This window comes from Acipenser ruthenus, chromosome 16 (genome assembly GCF_902713425.1).
Source record: "Acipenser ruthenus chromosome 16, fAciRut3.2 maternal haplotype, whole genome shotgun sequence".
NCBI lineage: Eukaryota > Metazoa > Chordata > Actinopteri > Acipenseriformes > Acipenseridae > Acipenser > Acipenser ruthenus.
In genome coordinates, this window is record NC_081204.1 from 7,126,075 (window position 1) to 7,141,260 (window position 15,186).

At 36.0% G+C, this 15,186-nt stretch overlaps 1 protein-coding gene across 4 annotated transcripts in view; it reads right to left on the reverse strand.

Moving 5' to 3' along the window:
• The window catches only part of LOC117412532 (FERM domain-containing protein 4B-like), a 56,796-nt gene that overhangs the window by 23,209 nt on the left and 18,401 nt on the right, over positions 1–15,186 (reverse strand). Inside the window, exons 1-6 of one of the 4 annotated variants that reach the window (XM_034020985.3) lie at positions 14,296–14,548; positions 7,041–7,106; positions 6,625–6,719; positions 5,016–5,108; positions 3,636–3,720; positions 212–268 (exon numbers count right to left, since the gene is read on the reverse strand). In XM_034020985.3, coding sequence (XP_033876876.3) covers positions 212–268; positions 3,636–3,720; positions 5,016–5,108; positions 6,625–6,719; positions 7,041–7,106; positions 14,296–14,457 — 558 coding nt within the window. In that variant the 5' untranslated portion in view covers positions 14,458–14,548. Of the gene's footprint in view, positions 1–211; positions 269–3,635; positions 3,721–5,015; positions 5,109–6,624; positions 6,720–7,040; positions 7,107–14,295; positions 14,552–15,186 lie in introns of those variants that run through there. The other 3 variants (XM_034020986.3, XM_034904027.2, XM_034020988.3) reach the window with 3 other exon arrangements.

Here is a 15,186-nt window from a genome sequence, read left to right on the forward strand (position 1 = left end):
CATAAAAGCAGTGCACACATATCGATTTGCTTACAAGAAGGTAAATGTTATATCCAAGATGCATGTATATAAATTTGCATTGAGTGCAAACATATTCTCATCTCGAAGCACAAATGTTACAAGTAGAGTTTCAATTGGCCTCGTCTTTACACTTACAGGTTGCATGATACATTCTTTCTAAAACTATAGGAAAAAAACAACAACCCCTTACCTGCAAGGTGTACGCAGCTAATTTAAAGACCGTTTCACTTTCCACTTCTATGTCCTCCTGTGTACAAAGAAAAGCCGTAAGAAACACAAATCCAAAAATGAAACCAAACAAATAAAAAAAATTAAAAACTCCGGAGACGTTCCCACTCCCGTACCTTCAAGTTCCACTCAATTTCAGACTCGACTAACTCCACACAGAAAAGGGGGAGAGTTGGAATAATGTAAATATTAATATAATGCACGCAGCACGCAACAATCGATTAAAAAAAACAAAAACAGAATACAATTTGCACGAACGTTCATAAGAATAACATAAACTGAAGTGGAAGTTTGAAGATAAGTTATTAATAACTGTGATTAATACTCAGTCGTATACCATAACACCCTCCCTCTCGAATTTGGTATATCTTGACAGAGCAGGTTTGACGATATTCAGTTGGCTAACTCTCTTCCCCCAGAAATACAATTCTTCAATTCAATGTCCTGGAGAACGGGTGCCTGTAGAATATAGATATAATATATTCCACTGGAAGTGTGTTTGGTCTTTCATCAGGTGTGGATAGATAGGATATTAATGGGTTGCTATAAATAGAGTGTACGCTATGCTCTTGAGCACTGTATCAGTTCCAGTGCACATGTAGCCTACATATCTACTTCTGAGGTAACATAGGAAGAAAAAGTTAACATGTTCTAACTATGCATTCTCTTTAAAATGCGTATTTATGCCTAAAGTATACGCTCATAAAATATTATCACGGTTAGCATGATATTTTTGCAGTTTATGGTCATACTATATAGGCATTTTTACCATAGTTTACCATAGTTTGCTATGTAACAAGGTTGCTAGTTAGTTTTCCTTTGTTCATAATCTTCACAGGGAATAAAAAAAAACATTAGCACTGGGAAATGTATAGGGCTTACTGCAGTACTTTAATATGCAATATTCACATCAAGCATATGTACAATTTGTTATTAAAAAAAAAAAAAAAAAACATGCTGTAAAACATTAAGACACCCAAACCAAACCCATCACATTTTTATTTTATGTAGTCATAAAGTACTGTAAATCTTTATCTTCCAGACTGGGTACAACACATTCCGTTTCATTTTTCTTGTCATACCTTTCTGACAGAAAATTGTCACTAATGTGTTTCAGTGTGACTCAAGGCCCTTTTCCATGTCAATGATTTGAAATAAAAGTAGCAAGTAATGCCTCTGCGAGATTATTTGGAAGCCTGAAGGCATTGGGTTTCTGTTTCTTCAGTGGCAGAATATAACAGTTTGCATTCCCATTTTTCAGGAAATAGTGTTAGTAATATTATTGTAAGACTGTGTATCACACTGCTGAATTGGGTCACTAATATTATTTGAATTTAATGGGGTTTGTTTAATAAAAGCACGCCATTTATGCATTCGATTTGTAAATCTAATGTAATGTAAGCTAATGTTGTTCTCGTGTTCATAACGTTGCCTAAAGGGAAGTGAAATGTTTTGGTTTTCTTTGGCCAACCCATATCTTAAATTATCAAGAGTTATTAATAACTGGATATCAAGTTACATGCATTTTAAATAAATCACAGGTGAAACAAATTTACATGGAGGAATGCTTAAATCATTGTGACCATCAGTTTTAGCAAGAACGTTCTATGTAAGCACTTTTTGTTATAGGATCTGAAGGAGAAAAGCAGTGAATTAGCTTGGTGGGAAAGTGCGGACCAAGAAAAATATTTGGTGGCCAAGATTAACATTTTTAAAATAATTTTAGGCAAAACCATGAACTTAATATTACAGGTTGACATGTTCTTCTGTGGACACAGTAGAGTACAAACTACAAACCCACTTGCCAAGTAAAAAGCAACACCTTTGATCATTTCATCAGTTTGTACCCAACTGCACCAAGACGTTTTGAGAAATAGTAGTAGTTTTTATTTGGTTTGTTATTTGTTCCTTTGACTAAACTGGGAAGTATTTTGCATAATCAGAGACCACTCTGCTGTAATAATTCCCCATGGCTGTTGTTCACCCTCTTCCCCGTCTTATCAACGTCTGGCCCAGATGCCCCCCACACTCTTATACTGGAACACTGCCAAGTGTACCAGAGCTGATGGACTCCTGAGAACAGAAGGTTGGTTCCCATTTAAAAAGGAAAGTCGTTTTCAAATAACAAATCTCTGCTTTCACTAGCAATAATGACCTTAACTCGCCTTGACTTGATGTCTGTAATAATAGGCTTTTCACAGTTTAATGAAATTACCAAATAAACTGCTTGTGAGTTTGTAGTCTACAGCTGTATTTAGGCTAGCACTGGTAATACCAGTAAATTGCAGGTTGGCTGAGTTAATACATAGTTCCAGGGGTTGTAGAAAAATGTAAAAACAAAACAAAAAAAGAAGTCCCTACCATGTACTGTATGTGGTATTGTTGAGGATTACAGAAGTATTTAGTGTTTTAAATGGGCAAATTCATTTTAACTGCAGTGAGATTACATGAGCAAAGAAAAACTGTAATAACGGTTTAATCATGTTCAGGACTCTGGACAACTTCAGTGCTTAGCATTTGAATAAAGTCATGAATGAACATAACGGTAAAACTCCTAACGATATTTCAGATCTTAAAGACTGAATTCCCTGAACTTGCTGAGAGCTGGATATCAGCCAGATGCCTAGCTAACAGTTTTTTTTAATGGCTGTCTTCGGTAAGTGCCATGTGTACAAAAGCACATTTGAAAATCCAACCGTTTTCTTGGCATACCATACTGTTTGTGGATATGACCTCTGGAAACCACAGCAGCATAGTTTCCCTCACTCTACTTCTCACAGCTATCCCAGCTCAGTCTATGACCTTGGAACTGCCTTTTCAGTATATTGTTTGCATACAGTATATATTATAAAAGGAAAATCAGTATAACCAGGTGAAGACCAAATATTTCAAACTGGTACAAAATAAAATAAAATAAAAACATGCCAACTAGTATTTGTATGGCACATTTTTCTCTCACAAAAAGGGTCTTGGTTTTAACATCAAACGGTTATCACACTGTAAAACTTTGCAGATGGTAAGTTTTGAATTAGAAACACTTTGATCTAATGCCTCTTTTTCACATTAATCATGTGTATTTTTCCAGGAAACCCACATCCAAGGTACACCGTGGTTTTCAGAAACAAAAGTCTATGCACTGAAAATAGTTTTTATACTGTGTACAGAAATGTATTTCTGCATTTTGCTAAGAAAGTCACATTCAATTGAAATTACCTGGGATAAACAGAAAAGCAGCAAAACAAATTTAATAGTGACACAAGAAAATGCTCAATAGAATGCCGTCTCATATAATATCAAGATTAGATTGATTAAATTAAAGACGTGTGCAACAACAAGATCATTAAATAATCACACTTAATTACATTTTATATAAAAGCATCCCTTACCTTGTAGATGGAGGCTTTTGCATTTAGAAAAAATAATTCCACTGTTGTATTGTCTTTTAAGAATGATATGCTCTCAATGTAAAATCTGTAAAATATCAATTAGAAACATCTCAGTATTATTCAAAGTCCCCTTTTTAGGTTTCTGTGGTTTAAAATCTTAAAGGTAAGATCACATCTGTTACCCCAGCATATTGGACTGTTTTATAATTTATTGAAGGGAGGAAGCTTTTAGCCAACTGGAAACACGCCAAACCATTTTTAGAAAGTTTACGATGAATCTCGATTATTCTCAAACATTGTGATCATATCCAGGTTATGGTGGTATTTTGTTCTAAAGTCAATAATAAAAAAAAAGGATTAACATAATTGATTTTTGTTTTATGCCAAATAATGAACCCCAAGCTGTTTCAAGGTCGTAATAAGCTTTTCAGTCCTGTTTTTTCTGAACATAAGGCTTTAATCTGTCTGCGTTCACAGGTGAAATGGGGTTATCAGCTTTTAAGTGTCCTGGAATGAAAATCTGAAACGCTTCAATTCAATTTAGCACATTTGACTTCTCTTGACTGAATCAGCTGGGGCACTGAACAACTTTCAGCACAGTGATAAAGTGGAACCATCAGGTCAGGATTCAGGTTTGTAAGGCTAATTTGGACAGCGTTTACTATTTAATTTGATTTCTTTTTATAACAAGAGGCACAAATCAATAGGAAAAAATATTCTGGGAAATTAGTGTGTAATTAAAACAAATATTTAAATTATTTTTTTTAAACTTGTTCATGAGGACATACTGTATTCCACCTAATTTACCAAGCAGTGGTATTACTAATATTAGATTTTTTATTTTTTCACAATCAATAATAAATTAAGAACAAGTACATTGTATGGAGTGGGATTGTTAAACTAAACAAAAAGACCCTGACCTATTTGAAAGAGTTTTATCTGAAAGGTTTTATAAAAAGGCATATTTTAAGTAACTATGGGAGACACTGATTTGAATAAGTAAATACACAAAATAATAATAATAAAAAAAAAACAAAAAAAAAAACATTACTTTCATGTAATATGGTTCATAAAGAGGAGTATGGATGGGACTTTAGCACAGCCTACTGGAAAGTTTTAAAATCACATACAATTGTAAAATGTCTGTGGAATGTGGTCGTGAAGTTTAAAAAGTGATATATTTAAATGCTATCATAAATGTTTGTTGGACTGAACTGAAAAGTCAGTTGCTATAGGTTAAAACGTTATTAATGTCATCAATACATGTTTCAACATACAGCATACCAGGACCATATAAGTCTGTCTCTGAGTAAATAAGGCTGTCAACATAGAGGATTAAATGTGTATCCAAGCTCGGCAGCAAAATGACAAATCGCTCACCTGACTAGGAAGTTCAAGACAACGGGTCCAGGTTTCTTAGAGAAATCATGCTCTAGTACTTTGCGATCCAGCTGGAGCCAGCTACATTGGCCACTGAAGGAAAAATGGGAACACATACAATAAAAAGAATGAATATTGCATTTCAATTGTACTTACAGCTATAGCCAAAGGTTTTGCATCATCCTATAGAATGAACACATTTTGCTTCATAAAATCTAATGAAACCTGCTGAATAATGTTATGTTAACATGTTAAGTTACATACCGCTTTGTGGTTTTCCATATACTTAAAACTGACAAAAATTGAAAAATGTAACATTTCAAAATAATAAATCTATTTCCATCTATGAAACATAAGCAGGCTGCTGCAGGCTTCTTAAACAACTTTCTAAAAGACTGCAATGTTGCTACATGTCTGTAAGGTTAGCAGTGTGTTTTTCATCACCCCAAAAAACGTTCTTTTGTATACGAGACTCTGAGTGTTTACACAGTATCATTGTTTTCAACTAACAGGTTTTATAGTGTAAGCAAAGCACACAAGGTAAATAAAAAGGGATTTAAGTCATTAGGTTTTCTATGTCCATAATTGTCAACCTGAAATGACATCTTCATCTGTACCCTGTTGAAGGCTTTAAACCATAGAACCACAAATCTAATAGAAGAATTTTATCATCAATTTCGCAGTCATAACATGGATATTGATCCAGTGACAAAATAGCCAGCCCATTTTATGATCACGTCCGTGCAAACTGCAAAATGTTTTCAGATTCAATATGAGGTCAGACTGACACATACACCAAACTAGGAGCAGCCTGACACGTTTACAAGCATGAAAGCCTTCACACACGATTCCAAACCAAAGTCATTACTACTAAGAAAAGAATGTTCTCAAAACAGGAAAAGGACAAGCCTGTGAAACCAGCTAGATCCAGCTGGTGCTATTGTATACGGCACTTCCCTTTCAATCAATGGACATTACCCACATTTTAAATTCATTTTTAATCAGATATCTACAGGAACAATCCATTAGCATGTCATTGTAACTTTCCTCTGAGAAGCAGTTTCTTAGATTTATGAAATATATACAGATGCAGCTTTTTCTTTAAGGCAGCATTTCATTCCCTTTCATGCTTAATATAATGATATGGCAACATAAGTTTTTTACTTCTTATACAAAAGTTCAATACGGCAATACATTCAACAGAATATATGTCAAGTACAAACTTACCCTACTGAAAAAAGTTACAGTATAGTTATCAGTAAATGCACTATTAACTTTATTTTGTTGTATTTCCATAACAATATTTTGATGGTACTGTACACCCAATAAAACAATACCTGCAGGGTATTGTTTTCATTATTGCAGTGCTAGCACAAGCGTTTTCAGAACACTGGCATTTTCAGATTAAAATGAAATCTATTGCAGAGAAATCATACAGCATACTTAAAAAAAAAAAACAGGATTACAAAGATAATCACCTTGATAGAACTTTGTGGATTAAGAAAAAGATTGCAAATGAAAGGACAGGACATTGTTGTGCTGTTCCACATTAAATGAATGGAAAAGTAAAAGCTGAATACACTATTGACAGTAATAGGGTTTTACTTACGTATCATCAATAAAGTTTATTCCAAAGTATTCTTTTTCTTTGAGGTTAAAATGAGATGCAACCAAGTCCAACAGTTCTCGTGACAAAAGCTTTGGCTGTAAAAACAAAAATGTATTAAAACAAAGATACTGTTGTATTCCTATTTTAATAATGTACAGTATATCGAGATGGAAAAAAAAATCCATTGGAGACATATACAAGAAAGAAGTAATATTCTAAAATATTTGTTTGTTTCATTTGTTTTTTCTTAAATTAAGTTTTAGCAGTAAAGGTGCAAATATAATTAGGTGTAAATAGCCCCCCCACTCCACCCACAAAGCTGTGTGTAACGGTATTGCATTATTTTTAAAACACACCCATTACTTGATTACTTTATTGTCGGTGAGATAATTATAACTGTGGCGAGTCTATCATACCTGAACCAGTAGTTCCAGATTTCTCTCATCTAGGAGATGCACCTGGCAGAGCCTGCCTTCGGACATCTACAAGACAAGAGCATCAAATCAATACGACGTGTGCCTTTCTTGTTTCATGAAAATTCACTATCGTTTTTCATAAGTCTTCAAGAGGTTTCGAAAAAAATACCTGTAAAAGCAGCATTACAGCATTCCGTATTGACTGAAGGCCTACAAAATCGATACAACCATGCATTTAATTTCCCAGAGAAATAATTGTCTTCTGATTTAGCTCGCAGTGTAATACAATTGATTTTTAATCCAGTAGCAATAGCCTGCATTTCTGATAACATCTGGCAGTGTCAGCACCTGTGTGTTTTTTATAACATACATTTAAATCATTTCAGCTATTGTGATGCAAGGATGTTTTTTTACAGAATAGGCGCTGTACACACTGCAATATACTGAGCTCAAAGGGCAACTGGAACATTTGGAAGGAACTACAACCCCACCATTCTGAAGAAATGTGACAATACGCTATGCAGTTTATAATGATAAAGTAACTCTAGTACGATGTTTAAATATTTATTTTGATGTATGAGTCACTGCAAAAGGAATATAAAATCCAAAAGGTGTACTCTGATTCATACATTAATGTGTAAGAACCTCCAACAAATAGGCTCTTGTTTAGCAACACGTGGGTCAGGAATCATTATTGCATTATATTGAAACCCATTTTTTAAAACCGTGGAGCAATCAGATATGGACACAACCAAATGTAGCTCTAGATGACACATCAATAATGTAGTTAGAGAGCTGCTCACCCAATTAGCTAATAAGTATCAAAGAAAGCCTCCTTTTTCAGTCTGCATGAAAGCCAACAAAGAAATAACCACAGGCCCAATTCAATTAAGCCGTAAGTTGGTAAAAAGTGTTTTGGGAAAATATAAATTTAAAGTGCAATACTTCTTAATTCAATCTAAATGAATACTGCACATTTGCTTTAATTATTACGATTTACATGAATTTATATTTTCCCCAAATACCATTTTGCAGCCTCAAGAATAATTAGTTGGCGTTTAAATGAAAGTAAACACAATTTCAAAAAATTGAATCCAGCAAAAAACGAGTTACAACTGAATTCAGACAACATAGTCTTGCAGGTGTCTAAGTGTTATTATATTCCTACTGTCTTTGCATTTATCAGCAACCACCAACAGTAAAAGAAAAAGAAAAAAATACAGATTCCAACAGTTGCCAAGAGATTATCATAGAATATTTTAGATTTTCCCCATAACAAAGAATTCACTAACTTGGTAGCACCTGCACACAAATATTCTGGACTAAATATAATCCTAAATTAATTGAGAGACTTACACTACTCTTGAATTACACAAGCACCCTTGTCTAAAAAGGGATTAGTTACTATAGTAATCCCTAAGGGGGGTTGGGGTTGCTGAATGTGTGGTAAAGTTTACATTCATCAATGCTTTGTTGTTACAAAGGAATTCTGAATTGACATCCTGTTCCAATTCATAAAAGGATTTGGAGACACAGCACAACATGTTTTTTGTGTTTATATATTCTGTTTAACCAGTCATCAGATATTGCTAGTACAGTACTGTGGAATTGTTTACATATTTTAACTCATTTTGCCTGAGCTCAAACTCAGATTAAATACAGTCTGGCATTTAGATCAAGTTTGTTTCATATTCAGTTTGTTGAGATTGCTCCATTGTTACTTGTTATAACTGTCAGCTCATACAGCAAGTGTAATAACAGGTCACCACTGCATTGTTATACAAACCTGCACTCTTTATAAAAATGAATCTGAGGCCAAATGCAGGTAAGAATAAGAACTGTACACTGATAGGTTACAAACAGGCAACAAGAATCGTGGGAATCTGGAACCAACTCCCCAGCAGTGTTGTTGAAGCTGACACCGTGGGATCCTTCAAGAAGCTGCTTGATGAGATTCTGGGATCAATAAGCTACTAACAACCAAACAAGCAAGTTGGGCCAAATGGCCTCCTCTAGTTTGTAAACTTTCTTATGTTCTAATATACATATCTTAAAGCAGTGCCTTACCTTAAATGTCCATTGGAAGCAATGCAAAGAATTGACAGAGAGGGAAATGTTCCCTATCATAAAACAAGACAGAAGCAACTGCCACTTATCACTGCAGTCAGAATCCTTCTTTGAAACTAAACTCACATGAGTTTCTAGGCATCTCCTTTTCCCATTAATTACGATTGGTGGGGAGTAAAGATTATTTAAAGTAAATTAGTCAGTTGAAAGGGTACCCAGGTTGGATTTCATGACCTGCTCTTCTTTGAAACAGTGCCATGTGACACAGACAGGAGAACTATATGTCTTATTTAAAAGACTGAAACTTCAAAAGCCCAGTGCCCTGTAGCACCATGCTGGGGCATTAGTTGAGTTTGTCCAGAGGCGATAGCTCCCTCCTACTGAGTCACCAGCACCTAATTAGTGCCACTGGCAGCAGTTAATCTCAGGTAAGAAAAATGACCATCAATGAACAATTACCTTTGTTGCCCACTTCTCTGATCTTCAATACCAAGGTTTCCCATGATATCTCTTACTAAGGCCCCTATACACTATATAGAGTGAATGCAGATATGTAGAACTTTAAATTGTTACACTTACCCCTGCTTCCATAATTATATTTCAGTAACTGCTGTAAGCATTATATGAAGGCTTGACAAGCCCAGAACTGACTTAGTAGGCAATAACTTTTCAGAATGTTACACAAATTTGAAAAATCCATAGTTTTCAAATATTTCCTCTCACAAACTACCTAGTTGTAGGTTTGCAGTTACACATTTCTCAAGTATTTCGTGGGTTGGGAAGGATCTATTTTCTCATTTGTCTGTCCCCACTGGTGCAGTGGGGACAGACAAATGTGTCTTGTTGGAAATACTTCCTGCAGCTGATGCCAAATGAAGACTTGCTACTGCATATCTGTTACCATGTGTACAAAAACATGACTCTTTGCCATGATATACTGTACAGTAAGCTTTAATTACACTTTTAAATGTCCTGTACCATTAAAACGACAGTGGTGATTGCAAATACTGAACTTAGGCTACGTACACACACACTAAAGTTGGCTCGACAACCGTCTTTACAAACGGCACTCACTGTGGTTGTTTGTTGTACACACACACCTTTCATTACTGAAGTGAGTACACTCCCTGTTTAAACAAACATGCTGATAGTGAGGTTTTGTGTGACAACATGGATGCTGTGTTTTTGTTTTGGCTTTTGTTTTTTGAAGAAAGCACAGTAGACACCGGCAATCGATCGAGAGCTCGTCAAGCTCAGCTATGCTCATTTTGAGATGCCGTTTTGCTTTTTCTGCACTGTACAGTGATTGTTGAACGAAACGTGTGGGCAAATCTTCCGACCAGAAGGCTGGTGGGAACGACTCTAGTGAAGTGGTGTAGTGGGAAATAAAAAAGTGGGTAAACTCACCTGTTTGGTGCTCCAATTAGGTTGACCATTGTTACTGGTTTTTTAATTGGGTTTGGAGGACATCAGGGGTAAAAATGAAAGGCATTAAAATGCATTTCTGGCACTCAGTTCTACAGGGACAATGACAATGACGCAGTAGTCCACTGAGCACCACCTGCGGTTGTGTAAGTGTGGTTGTAATACACACACACAGTTAGTGCACTTTAACTAACTGAACTGAATTAATAACCTCACTCGATACTTGCTCTGAAAAGGATTAACTAGTGCGGTTGTCGCTGCCCTATGCAACCAAACTGTGTGTGTATACAAATTAAGAGCAGAAGGTGAACTCACAACCGCATTTAGCCTGTGTGTGTACGTAGCCTTACAGTCACAAGGGTGTCCTTTTATTCCATCATCTTAAGCAAACACGCCCTTCTAACAGTACAATATGATAGTGCTGGAAAACACTATTATGGTTATTTTGAATCCTTAATAATATGGTTTGATCCTTCTAAAATGCTAGTTTATATGACATGTGGTTACACAAGAAGTAATCATTTCCTCCACCCATCATATAAAGCACTGGTGTACTCTATGGTACTATGAATATATTTGTAATTTGGTTAAGTGTGGTATTATGGGCAGTTCTCTAGAAAACTATAGGAATTTTCATAAGTGATGGCTAAACTTCCAAGAAGTAAGTGAGGTATTTTAGCCCGCTAAAATGTGGACCTTACTACATTAAAGGCAATGCTTACGACCACTGAAAGTTGTACAGTACATCATAATTTCTATGTACACACTCAAGATTTCAGTACAGGTGGAGATGAGAACCAACCACTGCCTGTCATACTTAGTAAGGTACCTTTGACAACTGCTGTTTCACAACTAAGGGATCCCTTTCCTAGTGTACCTTTTGTATACAGTATACCAGGCCAGACTGTCCCTGCATTGAGCACTTGTACCTGTAGGTTGTAACTTGAGAGTTATGTTCAGACCTTGATGCAGTGCTCTAATCCATCCAATCACAATATTAGAAGCTTCCGGTTGAATTGCTTAAGCAGCACTTGTCATGTCCACCCATATACAGCCAGTCATGTCAGTGCTTATGTCATTGTTAACAATAGAAGCAAATGGGATACAAAGATGGCGCGATCGTCTCAACCCCTGCTGGATTCGATAAGCTAAAATGTCAGCAGAGTCTTTGCTTTATAGACCGAGCTATGACAGTCAGGACCTGCAAGTTCCCTTATCTAATCAGTGCAGATGTTGTACATGTCAGACCAATGTGGCTTTTGATCAGAATGAGTCCAGATTTTTCCTGTTAGGTTTAAGTGTGTGTTTCTTCTTTGGCCACCTTAAAAACTGGTATTAATAGATCATTTGTGGTATAGTGATTTTCTTGCATTGATTTGTGACACAAGTTACACATTACGTTTAACTTTTGAATTTTTTTTTATTGTACATGCAGGATTTGTATATGTCCAGTCCCATTTAACACACTGCCATGGATACTAAGAAAGGACTTGCGACATTTGTATCACGCTGCAAATCCAAGAAATCCGAGAAACAGTTTTGGGTCTGTTTGTTTTTAACATACCATCAACTTCCATGCTAGGTTTCAAACCAAACAAAAACTCAGATCAAAATATTTTGCTCCAAAAGCCCACTAATAAGTTCCATGTGTCACAGAGCGCCTTCTGTTCCAAGTTTTGTAAGATTAACGAGGAAGCGCCCAGCCCTTACTGTGAACAGAACCTAGTAAATACAATGCTAAGTCGGAATGGCTACTGTTCTGTTATATTTGACCACAATAACTGAAAGATGTATATCTGCAGAGACAACAGACCTCACTGTTTGGTGGAGAATACATTAGGTTATTTCAAAGAACTTTTTTTTTATGAATCCTACGCCATAACATTCTGACTTTAAAACATACAGGCCTAAAAATGCAAAGCTCTAGGAAATGGTTAAATGTAAATCAAATTTTATGCTGACTTTCAATCTTTAGTTGCTTTGGACACCACATGGATTCTTTCATTTTAGTTTGTACACTGGTTATTTAAATCAACATAGATGGAAGAATATACAAATATTACTTCTAATAACTACCTCGGCTTATTGCTTATTGTAAAGACTCCAAAAACATGCAAGCCTACGTCCAAACAAATAAATATTTATTTTGTGGCCATCTGCTGGAAATTCTTTCAATTGTGTCTCCAGGGTTGTGGAAGGGCATTCCCTTCCCTATTCTAACAGTGAACAAACAGGAAAGCATTTCAATACACATTTTATTTTGTTGTTAATAGACAAGCAAAGTTAAGGTTAAGAAAATAATCAGAATTCACCTTTTTAGAATGCATGTAAAAAGACTAAATGTATCCTTCAAATTGTAGAAGAGCCATTAGGATTCATTGACTACTGTACTAGATAATATGCCATTGTGAGGCGATGTCTCCAGACCAGACATAGATTAAATTAATAAATGATTATACTGTAATTGCTGGGAAAGACATTCAGCTGTATGACGTCAAGGCGTGTAATAAATTGTGGTGCCAAATTGGCTAACAGAGCAGGACCACTAGCAGAGATAGTAGAATGTGCTATTTATTACAACCCCCCCCCCCCCCCCCCCCCCCTCCCCTCTATAGACCACACCAGCCCCTAGGTATATACAACTAGGAGAAGAAACTCATTTTTGTATACTGTTTACATTGTAGGACATAGGCAATTGGTCTGAATGTACAGTTCTTACCTTTAGTCCTACAAATTAATACATTATTATAAACACAGATTCAATGGCAATCACTCTTCTGGCTTGGTGCCTCCAGTCAAAAAAAAGGTAACACACTATGAATGTATTTTTTACCAGTAGAAGAATACTAACGGTAGTCTTGCCTGCTACAGAGGGTGCTGCTCATACTATAATGAACCGAATTGTCTGTTATGTTACATCATGCTGGTAGCAACACATGCGGCGGTATTCTTTGTATTTGAGAGATGTTTGTTGTCAGTGTTCATAGTCAGTGCAATTCTGAAGCTGTGAATTGTGTATGGAAACTCTGTTGTTATCAAAATATCTCAACAAACAACAAACTTGATTTAACCAGGGAAACTTTCAAGTAAATAAGTGAGTGGTTCTAAACAAACTAACCACCAAGAAAGTAAACCAGTGGTTTAGAGCAATGGTAATGGAAATAATGAAATGCACCTCAAATACGCCTATTTCACAAAGAAAGGTTATTAGCACCACATTGAAACATGACAGTGTGAATCTTGTTGCCTCTTGAAAGTCTTGCTTAAAAGTCTAAGATTTCAGTAGGAAATACTAGATAAGTGTAAGACCCTTGATGCAATTACAACATCCAGCCACTGTGTGGCACTGTGTAAAATGGAAACAGCTATTGCAATCTTTAACCAGAGTGGGGCTGTGTAAGTAAAACTCATTAGGTTGAAAGGTTAATAAAAAGAGTGAATTCAATAATTCAGATTTTTCATGGATTCTTAAAATTAAATAATACCAGAATACTACTATTAAATGATGACTAATTTATCCCCAATTTTGTATAGTAAAACACAATATTTACACACATTTAGCTCAGTTTACATAATAAATAATATAAATATGCCAAATAAAAAACAACGACTTCTGTACACTATACCAGTAATTTTCCAACAGCCCTCTCTTCCTGGAAAGATCATTTAATTTCTTTGTACACACTTTGGTGTCATTGAAAAAAAAAAAATCTAAACTCTGGATTTCCAACAGCAATTTTATAAAACCAAAATCCTGATGTACCTGGTACACATCTCCCAGACCACACCACGTCCTCACGACTTGCTGGCAGTGCCTCAGTCTCTCTGTGTACCATTTCCTTAGAGTAGTGATTGTCAAATCCCAAACAAACCGGCTGCCGCTGATCAGAAAGTCTTCAACTCCACACATAAAGGTTGAAGCCATTGCTTTCCCTTTTAAAAAAAAAAAATGCTTTCGCAAGCTGAACTTATTCACCAAAAATGTGTTATTCCTCAGAGAGCTGGCGTTACGTCGGCAGCTGCCTCTCTTTTTCCATGTAAAGGGCAGGGTGGTGGAAGAAGCCAGGGTCAGATTTAAAACAAACTCCTCTTTCAGCGTGCTTCCTGGGCTGACTCCAAAACATACCCCCTTCAAGTGCGCTTGAAGGCTGGCCAAGTGCTGCTGTGGCTCAGCCCTGTCCAAGCTCTCTCATGCAGCAGCCCTGTCCTGCTCTGCGGCTCACACACAAAGCATTACTAGCTGCTGCTGGTGCTGCTGCTGTGCTCCTCAAATTTTATTGTGACCAATTTCCTTGTTTTATGACAACTCCCAGCATATAGGCAGAGGCTGCTCTGACAAAAATATCTGTGCTTTTTTGACAATTAATGCACATAAAATACTGATAATTTCATCTATGTAAAACTATGACTGCGGACTCCTCCGAAAGCACTGCTTGCATCTTAATCGTAGCTCCTCGGCTGCTTTGTAACTCTATGCATACAAAGCACTTTTAAAAAGGTAGTACAGCTTGTAAAAATACATGCTGGTTGAGCTGTACAAATGTGGAAAATATAAACTGTTTGGGCATATTAAAATAAACTTTTGCAAAATGATATGGTTAATTGAGCCCAGGAGTATTTTATAGTTTGTTTTTCCTGAATGAAGTCATGAAAT